At 32.9% G+C, this 18,806-nt stretch overlaps 3 protein-coding genes and 1 long non-coding RNA gene across 10 annotated transcripts; 1 reads left to right on the top strand and 3 right to left on the bottom strand.

The window, feature by feature from the left end:
• Window positions 1-33: 33 nt before the first annotated feature.
• LOC123677134 lies at window positions 34-12,002 on the bottom strand. The gene is made up of 8 exons (XM_045613650.1): window positions 11,708-12,002; window positions 10,057-10,129; window positions 7,896-7,947; window positions 6,693-6,904; window positions 3,804-3,946; window positions 2,700-3,090; window positions 2,245-2,400; window positions 34-765 (listed from the first exon to the last, which is right to left on the bottom strand). The coding sequence occupies exons 2-8, from the start codon at window positions 10,117-10,119 to the stop codon at window positions 568-570; spliced, it is 1,215 nt and encodes a 404-aa protein (XP_045469606.1). The 5' UTR covers window positions 10,120-10,129; window positions 11,708-12,002; the 3' UTR covers window positions 34-567.
• A 674-nt stretch (window positions 12,003-12,676) lies between these two features.
• LOC123677139 lies at window positions 12,677-14,931 on the bottom strand. 3 transcript variants are annotated; one of them, XM_045613666.1, is made up of 3 exons: window positions 14,686-14,931; window positions 13,877-14,632; window positions 12,677-13,686 (listed from the first exon to the last, which is right to left on the bottom strand). In XM_045613666.1, exons 1-3 carry the CDS (start codon window positions 14,873-14,875, stop codon window positions 13,475-13,477), a joined length of 1,158 nt encoding a protein of 385 aa, XP_045469622.1. In that variant the 5' UTR covers window positions 14,876-14,931; the 3' UTR covers window positions 12,677-13,474. The 3 variants fall into 3 exon arrangements, with proteins under 3 accessions (XP_045469622.1, XP_045469630.1, XP_045469637.1); XM_045613674.1 differs by having other exon boundaries at window positions 13,877-14,638; window positions 14,695-14,931; XM_045613681.1 differs by having other exon boundaries at window positions 14,695-14,931.
• Window positions 14,932-15,657: 726 nt separating this feature from the next.
• LOC123677159 (RNA-binding protein 7) lies at window positions 15,658-16,612 on the bottom strand. Its single transcript, XM_045613707.1, has one exon. The coding sequence runs from the start codon at window positions 16,536-16,538 to the stop codon at window positions 15,966-15,968; it is 573 nt and encodes a 190-aa protein (XP_045469663.1). The 5' UTR covers window positions 16,539-16,612; the 3' UTR covers window positions 15,658-15,965.
• A 25-nt stretch (window positions 16,613-16,637) lies between these two features.
• LOC123677183 lies at window positions 16,638-17,982 on the top strand. 5 transcript variants are annotated; one of them, XR_006747069.1, is made up of 5 exons: window positions 16,638-16,903; window positions 16,959-17,096; window positions 17,154-17,638; window positions 17,698-17,869; window positions 17,929-17,982. It is a non-coding gene; the product is annotated as an uncharacterized LOC123677183 (long non-coding RNA). The 5 variants fall into 5 exon arrangements; XR_006747072.1 differs by having other exon boundaries at window positions 16,641-17,096; window positions 17,154-17,419; window positions 17,493-17,638; XR_006747070.1 differs by having other exon boundaries at window positions 16,642-17,096; window positions 17,154-17,419; window positions 17,510-17,638.
• Window positions 17,983-18,806: the final 824 nt, after the last annotated feature.

Raw genomic sequence — 18,806 nt, 5'->3', positions numbered from 1 at the left:
TTATTAGCTGAACAGGTTGAAATAAAACAATTGTTTGAAAAAAGAATTTTATTCTTTCTGATCATAGCAATATTCTCATTTGTATTCGTATTTTCTCCAGATCAAGAACCAGAACGGCATTTTTACTATTTACACCGAAAGAAAATGCTGTTGTGATTCAAGACCAAAAACACAGGACCTGTTCAGGTCTTGTGCTGAGAGTTATTTTCGTGAAAAGCCATGAGTTAAAATATTACACATATTAATTTCAGGAAAGAAAAGATGACAGTTTGAAATAATAAAAATGAAGAAGTTACCTAACAGAAAGTGATAATTCTAAGAGTTCCTTCACCTACCCCTTAATATTGTTACTTAATAATCACAAAATTTCTTCAGACAAACAATAACAATCAAGTTTACGGAAAAATAAGATGGCAATGCTTGAGGTTAAAATTCGTATGAATATTTTCACCTTTATCGGTGTTTCGATATTTTACTGACTAATACTCGAGGAAATGGCAGTTTTAAGACTGAAACGTAACATTTGAGTCTCAGTTCAAGAGTCGCGATTACTTTCAAGACCACTCTCTAAGAAGTGTGACTGTAGGCTGTGTTTGTGTAAGGTCCGCTGTAAATTGAGCTTCCAAGATGTGAGGTTGTCTTCGGTCTTCTTCTTGCCATCAGGCACATGGTTGCGAACACAACACAGACCATCAAAATCAATCCAGCAACGCATATTCCAATAGCAAAAGTTCTCTGAGAGATACATATTGTGTCGTCGGAGGTCTAAAATACAATATTATCGTTTATCAGTTTCAGAAATTTTAATGATAACGAGTTATATTTTATTGTAATAAGGATTAAGATCAATTCTGCTATAACAATAAGTTGATTTTCCACCAAAAATATAGAGGAAACATACAAATCTATACTTTCGAACATGTAGTTTCTTGTTGATGAGTGTTTTTTGTTTCTTCGGGAAAAAATCTTTCACAAATTTCTATTCAACTGAAATTTTTGTTTCATAAATGTATTTCTAAACTTCTATGTTCCTTAGATAATATGTCAAAACTTAATTTTCTATGTTCATTACAAAAATCCAAACTTCTATGTTCCATAGTTCATAATACGTCAAAACCCAAATCTCTATGTTCCTTAATCCAAATGTATTTTTATAACAAAATTTTAAACTTCTATGTTCCATAGATCTTAATATGTCAAGAGCCAAATCCCTATGGTCATAAAGTATGACCATAGAATTTTAAAATTTAGTTGATTCATATACAGGGGAGTCGGGAGGAACGGGTCAAACTCCAGGAGCGTATTTGTACACTTAAAAATAATTCAAAGAAACTCATATGTTCTTATAAGATTCTCATTTATTTTCGAGATAGTGTGTTAAAGATAGAATCGTTCAAAATTTTTTCTCAAAATCGGTAGCAGATACGACAAAACTACAAGAGACCATAAAGTTAAGTAGATCAACAAATATTCTTCTTACATTTTTTCAAATTTGAAAAAATGTAAGAAGAATATTGTGTTCCAGAGAAAATATCACCATGTGGATTTGCTATCGAAATCGGCATGACACATGGTAATATTTATGCCAAATTTCAGTTGAATATCTTGTGAAGTGTAGATACTATAAGAAAAAAAACTTGAAAAAATTCTAACTTCAACTCATTATATCTCGAAAACAAATGAGAATTGTATACATACTAATTTTTTTCAATTGTTTTCACTTTGGCCCGTTCCTCCCGACTCACCCTGTATAAATTTTACGGAATATACAATTTTGGAAAACTCTGAGTTCCATTGAAGCTTTAAATTTAGTTATGATCTATCTATGATATTTCTACTTTTCCTAACTTACTAAGACAATATAGCAGAATTAAAATGTTGCATAAATAAGCAATGAAAGCTCATAGCTACCGTCATTGCTTTTTTCCAAAGTATTAAATGTATTACATCTTGTGCATGAATTGTACCCAAACGAGACTAATTTTTTTTCGAAAAGATCCACGTTGTGAATTATTCATATTCTAATTGATATCTCAACATTTTCTTTTAAGAATTTACCATTTTGGATTATCAGTCGATTGTCCAAACGTCTTTACAAATGTTGTCAATGCCAGTTACGTGTTAAAAGAATGCTGCGAATGATCAGAAGGGAAGAACCAAACAGTTGCGATCGGAAACTGAATTCCGCCGTTGGAATTACCAATGAGCCTAACATCCGTCGACTTTTTTCTGATTTTCACCCACCTTCTCGCTGTAGACGCTGTCTTCCTCCGCTTTGGCGAGGTCGTTGGCTTCGTTCACGTAAAGCCCGCTGTACACTTCTATCGTGGCAGGGATACCTTCGTCGTGGGCCTGCCTTCGAACCCGGTTCCCCTCAGATTTGGGACTGCAGTTTGGAGGCTGGAAACAGAACAGAAGGACTAAAGCCATTTTCATCATGAGAAATACGTCACCTTGTATATTGTGTTTGCTGCATGGATTTCATTCGCAATTCAATAATCAATATGTCTAAAATTACTGAAGGCCGTTAAATCAATAATCAAAATTTGAATAAATGCCAACTACATATGTGCGACCTACCATTCGGTAGTTAAAAAAAACCATAGAGCGTTAGACCTACCATCCTACCGGGTGGTAGGTCTAACGCTCTATGATTTGATTTACTAATCAAATTAACGAAAAATAGCAGTAATACTTACGGCGATGTCGCAGGCGCCATCGGCCTTCAGGCAGAGCTTGACGTTGCACTGGTAGTAGACAGAGGGGGTGTAGGGGAACTTGTGGGCCTGGAACTTGACTGTGGCCTTAGTGTTATTCTCGCTGTACTCGAACAGCCCCATGATCTCCGGGTCGAGTGGACAACCCTCGCGGTCAATTAGCTTCTGCTCGCCCCAGCCCAGTCCGTCCCTGACGAGACAGTCGGTCACCCACAGCCCGTACAGGTCCTGTCGGTCCAGGGTGATGTCGAGGGTGAGCGGGTCGCCGATCTTCACGTTCTCGGCCACCTCTTTCCTCTTCGGGTCCGAGTAGATACGCATGCTGCAACCAGGCATGGCAGCATTCGCCACCAGCGGATCGGCTGCCATCAAACTGCGATAGAAAGAATTTTTGACAACTATTCCGGTTCAATCGAACCACAAGTGCATTTGAACTATTTATTCATTAGAACTACTGATTCGTTTGAATCGCTGATTCACTTGAACTACTAGTACAATTGAACTTCTGATTCACTCGAACTACTTACTAAATTGACTAACTGGTTCAAACGAACTACTTACTCCAATGAACTACTTGATCATTAGAACTACTAATTGAATTAATCTACCGATTTGTTTTAACTACTTATTCAATCGAATTCATTGAGCAATTGAACTACCGGCTTATAAGTCGAAACATCCCGAGGGGTTTTATTGAAAAGTCTTCGATAATGTAGTTTTTGCATCGTCCAATTTGAATCTGACACTCTGACAAAGTATGCTCATTGTAGATATTATTTTGAAATGGTAGAAATTGAAGTATTACTAATTTTATTGCTCCATCTTACAGAATTGATACAATTCCTTTAGATTTACATTATATATCACTGCAGATATATGGTTTCTCACCGAGTTGTACTAAGCCGTCTATGAACGCTATGAAGAAAATAAAAATATTTGACATATTTCGCGAAAACGGCGAAAAAAAAAACAGCTGTTCGCCAAGCCCTGTTTCTCGAGGCAGTGCATGGCCAGCCGGTCATGTCGCCGGAGATTCTGGCCAACTGGACCAATTTTTTTCTTATTCTTCGACGGATGGCTACTTACTCGACTTTGAGAGAGTCATTCATCACTGTATTGTTTCGGGTGTTGTATCTACAACGTATGTGAAATCCACGGCCTTGGTTGGTCACAAGCTTGAGGTGTGGTTGAACAACTATGGTATTGAAGTATTCAATGCCACCGTCGTCCTGTAAAAAAATTATATTATAAAAATACCTAAATATATCATTGATTTAATTTTTTTGAGCCCTAGTATTATAGTAGTATGCAAGAACGGTAAATTCTCTGATGTAACATCAGATACGTAAGATATGCTATGCGCAAAATATTGATATTAAGTCGGCAACCAATTATTTCCAAGCGTAAACGAGAAATAAGGAAATGTTAACAAGCATTCAATTTCGCATAATTGAAAGAAAAATCAGATAAAATGTTCGGGAACTGAGGCATCAATTAGGAAAAAAAAAAGAACCGATAGGTACGTCCTGTCGTAAAAACCAAACGGTACACAGAATCGACTGCAATTACAATAATATTATAGCTTCTCACGGTGCCATCATATCAAAGAAATTCCTATTTTCCTTGAAAGAAGATTGAAAATGAGTAATAGGTATAGATGCCTCTACATCTATATAATCACGATGACTCCTTGCAATTTATTTACGTGTACATGACCTTCAAGATGAGGTCGGGTCGTTTCTGAACAAGGAACTCCATTTTCATGAGATCATCGTCACCCTTCGATGTAGAAAGAACGTCTAAATTTAGAAGTAACGTTTTAGGAGTTTCACAATCAATTACGCCATTAGTTAATAATTTTTTTTCGATTAGCGTGTTGTTATTCACTTGAAGTGCTTGCCAGAAGGTGAGACAGCAAATGAAGAATATTATCAGAATGGTATATGTGGTGTTCTTTAGTTCTTCAAAATTATCATTAAAATTTTTGTTTACCTCAAATCTAACTATGCTTATGTTATGTAAGAGTAGATTAGTAGGTACCTATAGTTTAGGTATAAGATGTTATAGATAAATTAGATTTTTTCTTCGATTTTCCATCTACTTAAAAATGACTCAAAACCACGGAATCAAAAGGTTATTGTTGTGGTCTTGAGTGAAGAAGGTCAAGCATTGGCGACTCGTCTGAAATCACGCCTGATTTTGTAACATATATAATGTCCGTCCAAGGTTCGTTTACACAACGGTACAACCATAATGGTATCTATATGAGGGCCTAAAAACTCATGGAATTTAGCTGTTATTGCTCTAGTGGATTACTTGCGCAACGTTACACTAAACACGATATCTCGCTAGAATAAATCACATTTCTCTAGGTAGAAAACGTTGGAGTCTGGGAATTGAATAAGTATTCCAAGCTGCAATTGAAATAAAAATATTAATCCATCCCTTTTAGCGGCCATTCCTCAAAATTCGATTCCATCCAGCCGTCCGTAAACACGGTAACTCTTGAATAGAAAAATCTATGAGGATTACGCTCTATAAGTGTGACGTCACACAACTCCATTTTTGGTTCTCCTGTCAGTGTTCGGAATCCAAACAAATAAATTGTCATTCAAATTAGTACGGTGTCGTTGAAGGAATTGGCTTATTTTCATAAATAAGAGTATTTGAGGAACGATTTCAGTATTAATTGATAGACAGAAGGAACGAGGTTAATACCAGTAAGTTTGAATCCTGTATCATTCCCCAGATTTTGTAAAAAACCGTGTTTATCAGTTGAATTAATAATAATGATTTTTTGTCAGATATTGGGCTTTTCTGAACGAAAGATCTTATTGGAAAACCCTTAATCTTTCAATTTTATATATTCATATTAGACCACAGGGCCTTATTTTGGAGAAACGGCTGATGCAGTATTGGGTAGACGTTCTTTGACCTTTTACTTCGTCAAGGCAGGAACTTAAAATCGTCCGAACGAAGTCTCGAGATGGAGGATAGTTTTTCAAGCGATTCAAGAACGTGAACCGTCTGAAGTTCAGACCGGTTTTGCAAGTCCATTAAAAGCGACCAAATTGGTCTTCCACTGCATCGGTTATGATTCAGAAAAGGGAATAATTACGGGATGGGTTGGTTGATGGTCTGCTGGAGGAATTGGAAATACAACGCTAATGACGCTTTTTGCTCTCTTGTTCCAGAGAACGCAACGCTGAACTAAAGATTTCTGGAGATGACAACATCGAATTTTTATTACGCAACAACACAGATGAAAGTGCTCTTCAACCTTAAAATTAAACCTTTATTACAGGCTTTCTTTATCCTCAAGTTTCTTTTATACGTATACTTCAGTACATGTTCATTAACCAGCTTATTATCCTCAACTTTACAGCCTTTGTTATAAAACACGACTCGCACTTTTTTTCGTTACTTGGTACTCAACAAACGGCACCTTAATTGAATGACAAGAATTATAGTTATAATAAACGAAAGCTTTTTGTCCGCAAACCTTTCACTAGATAATTTTATGAGTCATTCGCTTGTCGAACAAGCAACGAATTCGCGTAACAACCAACTCGACAAAATCGAGATTAATTCGAATTCTGCGTTGCATAATCGACTGTCAATTATGAAAGACCTATGAAAAATATCACCTTCTCTCCGATTCGATTTTAATATCTCGACTCTACCCACTTTCTATTCGGCGTTGTCGTAAAACCTTGGAAAATACGACGTGGGACAGAAAGGCGCTAGAAAAAATTCGGCGCAAATGTCAAGACGCCTACCGACAGAACATAACCAGATTACGTGGTGAAAATCGCAAATTTAATTTCACCAGTCCCTCGTATTCTTCTTCATTTCATTGTCCACATTTACTCTAAATATGATCTTTTTAGAGTTGTTTTTGAACCATTTTTCAATGAAAATTTGCACTGTTTCTAATATTCCGCGACATATGAAAAATTTCCATGAAAAACTCACCAGTTCTGTGCTCATGGTGTTGCATCCCCTGAGGGGGAGGTTGTAGCGTATGGGGGCGGGTTTCTGCACCCATTCCCCCATGCAGGTGCTGTTCTTCGACAGCCCTCTGGGATAGATCATGCCGTTGAACCTCCCCGATCTTGTGTTGATCTTCACCTCGATCTGGTCGCTGTTGCAGGTCACGCTGACGTCCGTTGGGACTTCGGGCGATGCTGAAATACGTTAATAGATCGGTTAATTTCCAGGTTTTAAGGATTTTTTTTCAGGTTAATGACCCTTATGCCATTATCACATCAATGACACTTATGACGGGTTTTTACATCGATTATACTTATGACGGATTTTTACATGAATGACACTTATGCCATATTATCACATCAATGAAACTTATGACGGATTTTTAAATAAATGATTTTTATGCCATGTTATCACGTCATTGACACTTATGACAAACTTGTACATAGATGACACTTATGCCATTTTATCCCATCAATAACACTTATGATGGACTTATACTTAAATGACACTTATTCCATATTATTCCATGAATGACTCTAATGACAATGACCTTAGAGCATTTGAATGATCTTACTAGGTATCCAATCGACATGTTTATTAATCAGTTTCGAGCGCATTTTCAAAAATATCATACCCCTATTAAAGAAATGCTAATTAAACAGAATGAAAACTCTTCTTACGATCGAGATCTTAATCTACCTCGTTTATTACAGCTGTAAAACATCACTTAGCCTCGATATGTGACATAATAACCATCTTAATTGAGCCCAGAAACTGTTTCATGAATCCACCATGTATTTTCCACTCGATTATACTCAATCACGAAACTGAGCCTATACGATTAATTCAAAGTGGGACACCTAATTTTCGTCCCCTTCGGGGGTCATCTTCGACAGATTAAATACGTACCAGAGGCAATAATAACAAACCTGTATGTAGTCGGCTCGAAGTCCGAATATGGAGTTCGAGTTTCGTCCATCCCAAGATAACGGTTCGCCTTAATAGCCTCGAAAATTCGCGAACTAACTGTCCCTGAGATTCATTTACTCGGTAAGTTAACCGGTCATTAAGAATTGATGGTAAAACTCTTCCTTCAACATACCAGACGGGCGAAATGTCAAGTCATTAGATGCAGATTTTAAATGCGAAAGATCAAAATGAAATGTTTAAATATTTCATTCTTACCAGTTACTGGTGGAAGATTGGCAGCCTCTGTTGAGAAGTGTGAAGTGATGGCCTGAAATAATTGTAAAGTATAAGTTAAAAAATAAATATCAAAATTCAGTGTTCCTTATAACATTGAGTTAAATCCATAGAACAATAGAGTCTATAATAATAATTATGCTGCCGAGAATAATAAAGGAGGAAGAAGTACTATTTCTATGAATAAACCACAGAATTATTAGAATAATAATATCTCTATGGTTAAGTCATAGATAAAATAATAATTCATAAAGACAAGATATGTATCTATGATTGAATCAAGAAGATATTATAATTCTATGATTTCCATGATTCAACCAGAGAAAAATTAACATTCTATGATTTCCATGGTTAATCATAGAAATACTAAAATTTTAGTTTTTCTATGTTCAACCATAGAAATATTAAAATGCTTTTAATTTAACTATAGAAATATTAAAAAAATTAGGCCTATTGAAATTTTATTATTCCTTAGGTTGAATTATGTGCAAAAACGTTGATGGAAATAATTATTGTATATGCAGGTGCAATTTTTCTCTCTTCAACTCGATATCACACTAAAGGTAACACCTCTCACTTAATCCAATTCATATTCAGAGTTGAAAAGAGATAAATACTAAAGAAAAACAAAATTCAATGAATATTTCAATATAGGCATTAGAATTTAATTAGGTAAGTGACGTAAGTCTTTTGCAGTTTCTATATTTGAATAATTATCTCAATAAGAAACGAAGAACTTATTCATTGGTTGAATAAATTAATTACTACAACGCATTTAAAGTTATTATAGCTACTCGAGAGACTCAAATATGCTAGGTGCCATTTTAAAAATATTTATAATTGATAATAACCATGAAATAAAAAACCTGGAGAGAATTGTATTTCACTAATTGAAACTGCAAGATTTCCATTGTTATGTAATGAAATTCTAAATATTGATTCGATTGATGTAGAAATATCTTGTAAAATTTGCATCGGATTTTGAGTACCCTAAAACTGATTTTTTTCGACAAGTTTCTCATTCTAAATAAAGCAGAATACACATCCCATAAAAGAATCACGAATTTGCAATCTAGACGATTCAACGTAATTTTGTTCATTTCACACACGGCGGATCAACGCCTACTATAAGACGAGAGAACGAACAAGTCTACCTTGAAAAAAGGAGTAAGAATCCATTAAAATTGACGTAACGCAATCGGACAACCTTGTGAAACACCCGCGACCATTGACTATTTTTTTTTAATATTGTGCAGCCCACCGCTTTACCTATAGAGTTTGTCGATCTAAATTTGGCCCGCGTCTTGAAAATATTCACCACGTTCGCAGATATCTGGATTCACTTCAATTTATGATTTTGGGCTTTTGGTCATACTTGAATTTTGTTTGTGTTTAATATTTTTATCGTAAACATATGGTTCTAACAAACCTTATTGAGAGAGTTTCAGCAAGAATTGTAATTCTCTAAGGTCGGTTAGAGAACCTTTTTTGTTATTAATTTTCACTATTATTATGGATGCAGAATCCGAAATAGCCCTCAGATTTTATGTATCGGATCTATTTTTTGAGATAGTTTCACGTTATAACAATTGCTATTGGCAACAGAACTAACAGAAACATATGGATTCAAGTATTTATTACAAAATACACGTACATTTCAAACAATCATCTAAAAATATCCTTTTATATGACTTTTAACCAAAGTTTTCTTGATTACGTTTGGTTTTCCTTGAATCATGACATCAATTTCTGTTAATCCAGTATGCATTCATAACTCTGCTGTCCCAAAGGTATAAAAACAATTATATTTTGTAATGATATCTACTTTGCTGACCGATTCAAAATGGGCCTAGATGTTTTCGTATATTTGTCAATCTAAGAAGTCTCCAAAACATCCAATTGATGTGAACTCTTCCGTCACAAAAAAAAATAATTATATCTTTAACTGTTGAATCTCCAGAATTCAGTTTTTTTTTTGCGATTCCAACGGTTCATCATAGAAGAGGCCAATGTAAAGCAAAACCTCAGCGGCAAAAATCTGATGATGCGGTTTCCCGCATATATCGATAGAAAGTCACCAAGGCGTTAATGTCATCTACCTTTCGGCGCTTCATGAAGAGTTTTTTACATAAGCAGTACTTACCAGTAAGGCGAAAATGGCCAGAGAAGAGGTGGATACGATCGGACAACTATCGAATACTCCCATTGTGTCGGTCCTGAAAGAAATAGAAAGTGTTGGTCAGAGATACACAGGGTGCCAACTAGGTCATTTACGAGTAAATCAAGACGTAATGGCGATATGTTGGTAATAAATTGCAGTGTCGTTTTACGTGGACAAAAAGGTCGACGTAATGCATCACAATTGTAAATGAGTAACTGGAAATTTGATCAATTCTTATTGGAGTTTCCAAGGAATTTTCATTTATTATTTTCTATGAGAAAATTCTTCAATAAATAAAGTTCATGAAAAACACTAACTCGGTATTATTCAAGCGCAAAAAAATTGAAGAAAAGTTGTTGACTTCAGAATTTTTTGCCTTTCGATCGAGAGTTATATCGTGTTTGAGGACGGTTAGAATTCAATTTGAGGACGAATTCGTCATCAATGAGTATAAACATATCGTTTGAGACCAATTCCTGCTCGATATTCGAAAAATACACATAATATGATGGATAGATATAATATTTAATGCTGTTCGGGAACGAGCGCTCAAAAAAAGTTTGGTCTCTTGACTACTAAGCAGCAACATGTCCTGAGCAGTTAGATACAATAATATTCAAAAATTCATAAAACCAAAATTATTGACTCAGTAATGTCATTTTAGCCATTCAAATTCTTATAGGATTCTCAAGCTGGAAAAGTTCATGCTTTATAACAACGGATTCATGTAACAAATTTTATACAAATTGCTTCCTTATTTTCTGAGAAAAACCCAATCTGAAATGTAAACTGTGAGGTAGGTATATAAATATACCTAAAAAATGTGGAGTTAATAACATTTTTTAATTCCAAATTGCAGTGGATTCGGTAAAAATTAATTGCATCATCGAGTTGCTCTAAAAAACACGTTAATCCATTGATTTTCAATGCAAAACAAAATTTAATTCTGAAAATTCGGTTCCAAGAAGTTAGACGATAACCACTAATGAAATTCAGAATATGTCGCTGCAATGATAGATACTAAAATCAAGATTTTTAACTGCACATTGTTAGATCTTCATTCTCAGAAAAAGAATGATTCATATTTCGAAAAAAAATTAGCCCAGGTTCGAATCCCACCGCATATTCAGTACAAGAATTTATTGATATTTTATTCTATGATTTTTTCATGAATTTTGAGATATTTATGATAGGAAAGAAATATGTAATTGACCATAGAAAATTTATTATAATATACACATTTCTATGGCAATTCCAAAGTATAAAGTGACGAAAATATTTTCATTCAACAAATAGATAAATATCGAAATTATCTGAATGTTTATAAGGTAGGCACTATACATATTTGAGACAATAGGTCAAAATAATTTCTTGTGTTCTTTATGTGGAATGTTCATCTTTCACATCGAAGACACATGCCTCATAAGAATAATGAAATTATTGAAAAACTCTGCGTTAATTAGTCAACATTAGATGCCTACGTTCTGTGGAGATAAAAATATTTCAACGATTTTTTAAGTCATTCATTTTTCGTGTTATTTTAATTATATCATAAGAGCGACCAATCGTAATTACCTGAATGTTCAAACTTAAATGAATAAATTGTTTTGTACTATATGCATTTCAGGCTCACCTTCAAAGACAAGGATCAAGACGCGATGACGGGAATTCCAATGGGCAAGGGCGAACGAAGATAATCCACTAGTTGTTGATGGCACAATTTTACACCATATTTTTTTTATCTGCACGCCTAACCGAAAATTGTAGATCCGCGGAAAATATTGCTTTTCACGAAACTCCAGGGCACATCTCGTCTTCCGCAATTCTCAACGCACCACCTGACAACCCGTTACGAAGAACGACTGACAACTCGTTTGAAGGTGCAAGAGCGCGAAGGTGCCGACACCTGTGTTCTTACCTGTCTCGTTATTCGGGAAACGTCAGAATTTCTAATATGTTTGTCTTGTTTTAATCGAGAATTTAACGAGTTTAACGCAGAGACGATTTTGCATCTATTTTCACCTGGAAAACACGCATGTTGAGTGAATTCTCCAGAAAACCCATTGGAAAACCTTAAAATGTTGGTGATTTCAACGTTGCGTCGAGAAAGAAATAAGTATTTTCACAGAAAATCATTTCTATCTGGCAACGGTGTACGATGTTACGTCACCGTTTAAATTAAGAACATGCATCAACCACAGATATCGAACGAATTACGTTGCAAACCACAGAATACCATCCTCAAATGTTCAGTACAGAATAAATTAATGTAAAACATAAATGATGTATTCGTACTATGTGTTATTCATAAAGGTCGTATTAAACTCATTGGGATGATAGATGGCAGGGTCTTTATTTTCGTTCTGAAATTTGTATTCAACTGAAGAATTTCCAAAATTTTTGTGATTTGAACATAGAAATACTGAATTTGTATGATTTCCTTGAAAATAAAATCTATGGTTGAATTGAATCATAGTGATTTTGATTCTATGATCTGGTAATACCTCTATGGATTTAATTCATCTCAAAATGTACTGAAATACTTTAAAAATATTGTACCATCAATTTAGGACATGAATGTTCACAATAATAAACAAATACATAAAATTCACAGCATTTTTATAACAAGATCCACCAATATAAAGATACAAAATTTATTCAAATCAATAAGAATTCAATTCTAAGGATACATTCTTTCAGATATGAAGTAACAAAAATAGTAATATAATAATTATGTCCAACAAATCAATAACATCGATAAATGATAATGTCCCAATTCATTTAAAGTGTATAACATAATAAATTTTAACAATTCTTTTTTTTCATGCATTTCTCACAAGTTGAAGCAATTTCTTTTACATAATCTTTTACAAATTCTATTTATGGCAGTAAGTTATGATATCAATATTCTAAGTGATTTCATAATATAATTACGGAACTTCAAAGTAAATTAAAAAATCATCGTAAGTGATGTAAAATACTTTTGTGATTCATTCTCAGATCAAAATGAACTTATTATTAACATTTCAAGGATACGAATTATGTTCTTACTTTTTTTATACTCTACATGATGAATAATGCAATTTGAAATTAATCAATAATTAATACAATATTATTAATGAGGATTAATTCAAAGTGAATATATTTAAATTATTTGGAAATTGAAGTCAATATTTTCATCTTATATGAGATCAGTATTTGCTTTACATTCTTCGCACACCTATACACATAATTAATTATAAATGTTTTTTCCTTAATGTTTTGGAAGTGTTTTTTTCAATACAAAACGAATATCAAAGAATAGTGCTTAACATATTTCTTGTCGTAGATTGAGTGAAATAAAATTCAATATCATAATGGCATTATTTGTTTCTACCTTTGACCTTACTGAAACCTTGCTTCAAGTCTTTCGGAGTATACGAGGTATAATTTTCTGTCTCTTCATATCCGATTTGATCAGAGGAGGCGGTCCAGTGATTGTATTGGTGTTGAATATTTGAACAGGGACTAAACTGAAAATTATAGGTGCTGGAGGTGCAATTTTAGGAGAGCTTATCGTCCCAGCTGGTGCTAGAAGAGGAAGCTGCTTTGGACTCATTTCCGAAGGATTATCTGCGAAAAATTTAACATATTTCACTCCAGATTTCAACTTAATCCAAAAACTATTGAGTTGAACCCAAGCAAAAAAAAATATCAAATTGTTTTTTGAGAAACTGCTCACATTTCAATTTGGGGTTAATCATAATCATGATCAGCTCATTTCAAAACATTAAAATATTGATTTAAATTTTTTTTATAATACCTGTATCTTGTTTATCCAGGGAAGACTTGATCTTATCCAATAAAGTATCTTTAGATCCTCCTAAATCTTCAACAGCTTTCCAAAGGTGCATATTACTTTGCTTTAATTGTGCATTTTCTTTCCTCAATTCTAAATTTTCCTTTTTCAAATTCTTCAATTCATTTAACATTTTATCCATCTGTCGTTTCTTCTTAACTCTGCATTTCATTTGAGCTGCTCTATTAATTTCTCTGATTCTTTCAATGTTAGATTTATCATTTGATTTTATGCCCTTAGATTTGGTATTATCTTGAAATGTTGTATTTGTAGGGTTTGAATTCAGTGTCCTAATGGTGATAGTGTTCTCTAAATTTTTATTATTTCTAACTTTATCTTTCTTCATCAAGGCTTCCTTCAATATACTTCTCAAACTTGGTGATTTTTCAGATACTTTATGGTTTGAAATATCAATCAATGATTCGATCTTTTCACCTATCTGAGGTATTTCTATCAAATTCACAATCGACAGCTCGCTATTATTAATGTCTAAAATGTCCTCATGTAATGGATCCTCGACAGATGGAAAAATATGTGGAGTATGTAAAGTATCATCATTTGTGACATCAGATAGTGTACCCAACTTAAGCACGGTGTTATCAGAATTTTCAATAGCTTTTTTGAATGTTTCCTCGAAAGGGTTGACATTCTGCAAATCTTGAAAGAGTCCTACTTCCTCACAATTTCTAAAAAAACTGGTTGGCGTAGGTGTTTGGTCACCTAAAACTGGTGGTATGATAAAAGATATTCAGTAAATTTTATATGAAACACACCTTCTATACCTGCTTCATTATTTTTTGGATCGAGTTCTAAAATAAAACTCATATTATGTTTTTTTTTATGAGAGTTTAGATGGTCCTCGTTAGCGAATGTCATGAAACAGTTTTTTTCATCGCAAACAAAGGGTTTATCGGATAGACTCATATTTGTAAACTTTGCTTTAGTATAATTAATTATTATCATTAGATTGCAATCTCCTATTTGTGATTTGTTCAAAAATTAATTCTTAGGTTACTTTATTATTCAAATCTATGATCTTTTCTTACCGAATTCTATGCTTCTCTGATATGAAACAGTGGTCATCATTAAAATTTACCCAAAATGAAGAAATATATTATCTCGGAGTAGATTAAATTATGAATCAAATAATCAGTGACTAGAGAAACACTGAAAGGTACTTGAACAAAACAGAAATTTATTTATTTATTCCTGACCCTTAAAAAGCTAAAAGCTGGTATCAGAGCCTACATTTACATTATATCTCTCATAAACAACAACATTTCTTAAATATAATTCATATTAGCCTTGTAAAAAAAAACATTAATTCTCCATATACAATAATAATAATATACAAAGAAATTATTGAAGTTTAAGAAATTCCTTGAGGTCATGGCACATTTTTCCACAGGAATAGAATTGAAAACATCAACAGCCCGAAACATTGGAGAATTCTGTCCGATACATGTTCTTGCATAGTTTTTCTCATTTCATTTTTACTTCTGACGTTAAAATCTTGCTTTTCATTAACTATGCATAAAGTGGCTTGTGTTGTCAATATATTATTCTTCATTTTTTGATAGACTCAGTCGAAATCCTTTTAATTAATATTAAAAATTATCAATATCAATTTTAAAAACGTTTAACCATAATAATCTTATGAAGAAAACGGCATGCCATTAAATAAATAACACCAGGTGTATTTCATGGGTTTTACATTCAATTATATATCAAATTAAACTGTGCTATAAGTTTAAACAACAATTTTATTATCAAAAGTATCTACAATTTGACCTTAACTACTTTTAAAATGAAATACAAATAAGATTAATATAGCTTACATATATTGAAATTTAATCCAAAGGTTTTCACCACAAAAAGTTAATTTATTAATATTAACTTATTCATTCCAAGCTTTTTCAACATTATATACACAATCTAAGATAAACTACACAAAAAATTTGTTGTAGAACATAAATTGCAATTCCTTGATACAAGGAATAATCAAGAGTTCTCCATGTTTCAAGAACTTCATACACAAGTACAAAAGCTGAAATCAATAATACCGGGGTCTATCAAAACTACGGTTGTGATTTCTACTATTGAATTTTGGTTTGTTTCTTGAATACGGTTTTCGATCTTCTCTTTGATGATTCCGATTATTCCTAAAATCGTTGAAATTATTTCCCCTTCTATCTACAGATGATGAGTAGGCAGGTTGAGTTGGTGATACTCTCATCATTTGTCCCATTTGCATGAGATTTTGAAAGTTTGGTTCACAATCTTGTTCCATATAATCATTATGCTTATCCCTCCTATGAGAATCATCTAATCTATCCCTAGATTGGAATTGGAACTTTTTATTATCATTAACTGATGCTTTTGATCTAGGTTTTAAATTCAAAGGCTTATCGAACAGGTTTGTCCCATTCAACAATTGAACTGCATATTCAACAGACGGAACATGTTTGAATACTATGAAACCAAAATTAGATTTACGTCCCTGTTTGTCTTGTGGAATATTTACACGTTGTAAAGGAGCAGCTTGAAGAAAAAGTTCATACAATATTTCTTCTGTTACTTTATCGGACAAATTTCCGCACCAAATTGTTCTTTCGTCATCATCCATCTTATGGAAACACTTTTACTTCAATTCTTCTAAACTAAACTCCAAAACTTTCACAATCTTGCCAAACAACAGGATAAGCTAAAACGGACCAAATATTTGGACCCGATCGATGATTCGGGTTTCTTCGTGAATCGGCTGTGTCGTACATCCTCGAGTTCCCGAGGATCTGCAACTAAAATCATTACTTGACACTTGTCAACTGTCATGAATAGACACAGTGACAATATATTTGCCTCTATTTGGGTATATTCGAATTTTTCAAGTGAAAAAGTGTTGAAGAGCAATTTTTATTGCTTAATTCATACAAATATATTGGTTAATGAGGAAGAACAAATTTTACCCAAATTCCTAAATTATCTGAAAAAGTGAGCAGAATTTGGCAGATTGTTTCTAACGAAACTAATCATGGATATTTTTAAGTCATTACTTTCAAAACCAACAGAGAATAATGATGTGGCCTATTGTTAAAGAATATGAGCAGGTATTCATACAAATATGGCGATAGAGAGCTTGAATAAATATCCGAAATCTAATAAAATAGAAGGAAAAGAAAATAAGGTATTATACATAATTCTATTCTTGCAATTATCAATTTAAGAGTATTCATTGTTTTAGAGTTGACAAGCTATCAGATTTGTTGGAAGAAATAGTTGATGAAAAGATGTGGATGAAAATTATGAGAAATGAAAGACCTAACTCCAACAACTATCAACAAAAAATTTCTGTAGAATCTCATAAAAAAGCAGAAACATGAAAGACTTAATAGAGGAGGTCTGTATATGATGATAAATATTATAATACACAATTTATATCATCATGTGATCCAGATTGTGGTTTAGGATATTGTAGTCATTATTAAATATGCTTGCACAAATATAAATGTGAGTGTTCCACTAATAGCATCAAAGTTATATTGTGTAAGCATTTGCATGCTGTTACTATGTTCGGACAAAGAATAAATTCTGTTTAAGATGACGACAACAATTTAGAAATTAATGAGCCATCAACAAGTTAACTATAATGAAGATGGGGGATATTTTATAGATGAAACCATTTCTAGTTCACAAAATTTCACATCTATAAGCAATGACACAGAAAATGTAAGTTAAAGCAAGCTCAATTCAAGTTTTTGTATAATTCATTATTTCAACTGTTTTAGGATTTGCTGAAATGTGTAAAACAATTGAAGACTCTCAATGCAGAAGGAAAGAGGAGATTATTTGCAACTATCAATGGAAAATTTTCCAAACATAGGGTCAATGCCAAGAAGAACTAACATCTAAGAAGTGAAAATTGAGAAGCAAATCTATTTCCCAAGAAAAAAATGAATAGTATGCATCTTCTATGAAAATGACTTTTCTCTAAATGCATATTCTTTTTTCATTTTTAGCAGAGACTACCAGAACTTCATAGCAAATAATTTAGAACATTGAAATGAGATTGACAAAAAAATCGAGGTAATAAATTCTAACTGAACCAGCATGTTACACATATAAGAGACGTACAATGTTCAAATGTGGATAGAAGAACCAGTCAATATCAAAATAAAATATGACATACATCCTTTACATAAATCAATGAAATTAATTATAATTAATATAATATAATTATATATAATTTTGAACAACTGTGAGTTTTCTTACAATAAACTACTTCCTGTATTGATTATACGATTTCATTTCCCATAACTCAATGAAAATGTATTCTCAACTGTATTGAACAGCCAAAATTCTCTATGCTGTAAAGAATTTGATACAGATTTTATTATATTTTCATTATATGCATTATATCCTAATCTGAAAATAAAATTACCTCATTAGCATTTTTAGTGATGGAGCGTCTGCCCAGTAATATCGTTAAACTATTCAGTATATTATTATAGAGTGCAAGAAAACCTAAAAATTAACAATTTGGATCTCTTATTAAAAAAAAAGAAATATTTAATTCATATTTATTATGATACAAGTGACAAAATTGGTCCTCCAATTTTTTTATCAATCATATACTTATTATTGTCCGAGTGTTTACTTAACCATAATCACTGAATGATATTACCCTTCTGTATTGAAACCCCAAGAGAAATCTTTTTTGAGATTCATGAGTGGTTTCTGAAAGATCTATATATAATAGTATAAGGGATGCTACAATCTGAAATAATCTTTTTCTTGCCCTGATCCTTCACATAACACATTGATTTGAAGTTTGAAATTATTATCAAGGTGAAATGTCAAACTAATCTTGATATGAAACAAGCTAGTAGTATTTTTA

Source organism: Harmonia axyridis, chromosome 1 (genome assembly GCF_914767665.1).
Source record: "Harmonia axyridis chromosome 1, icHarAxyr1.1, whole genome shotgun sequence".
NCBI lineage: Eukaryota > Metazoa > Arthropoda > Insecta > Coleoptera > Coccinellidae > Harmonia > Harmonia axyridis.
Note: the sequence above shows the minus strand (reverse complement) of the source record. Positions and strands in the feature narration are given on the sequence as shown.

Bases quoted from the DNA above. Each gene is read 5' to 3' on its own strand.
- LOC123677134 (XM_045613650.1), bottom strand. From the start codon at position 10,119: ATGGGAGTATTCGATAGTTGTCCGATCGTATCCACCTCTTCTCTGGCC. The intron at 3,947-6,692 runs GTGAGTTTTTCA...ATTTTTTTACAG, and splicing joins ACACCATGAGCACAGAACTG to GACGACGGTGGCATTGAATA. The intron at 3,091-3,803 runs GTAAGTAGCCAT...TTTCTATCGCAG, and splicing joins AATGACTCTCTCAAAGTCGA to TTTGATGGCAGCCGATCCGC.
- LOC123677139 (XM_045613666.1), bottom strand. From the start codon at position 14,875: ATGATAATAATTAATTATACTAAAGCAAAGTTTACAAATATGAGTCTA. The intron at 14,633-14,685 runs GTGTGTTTCATA...CACCAGTTTTAG, and splicing joins TAATGAAGCAGGTATAGAAG to GTGACCAAACACCTACGCCA. The intron at 13,687-13,876 runs GTATTATAAAAA...AATTTTTCGCAG, and splicing joins CCTGGATAAACAAGATACAG to ATAATCCTTCGGAAATGAGT.
- LOC123677159 (XM_045613707.1), bottom strand. From the start codon at position 16,538: ATGGATGATGACGAAAGAACAATTTGGTGCGGAAATTTGTCCGATAAA.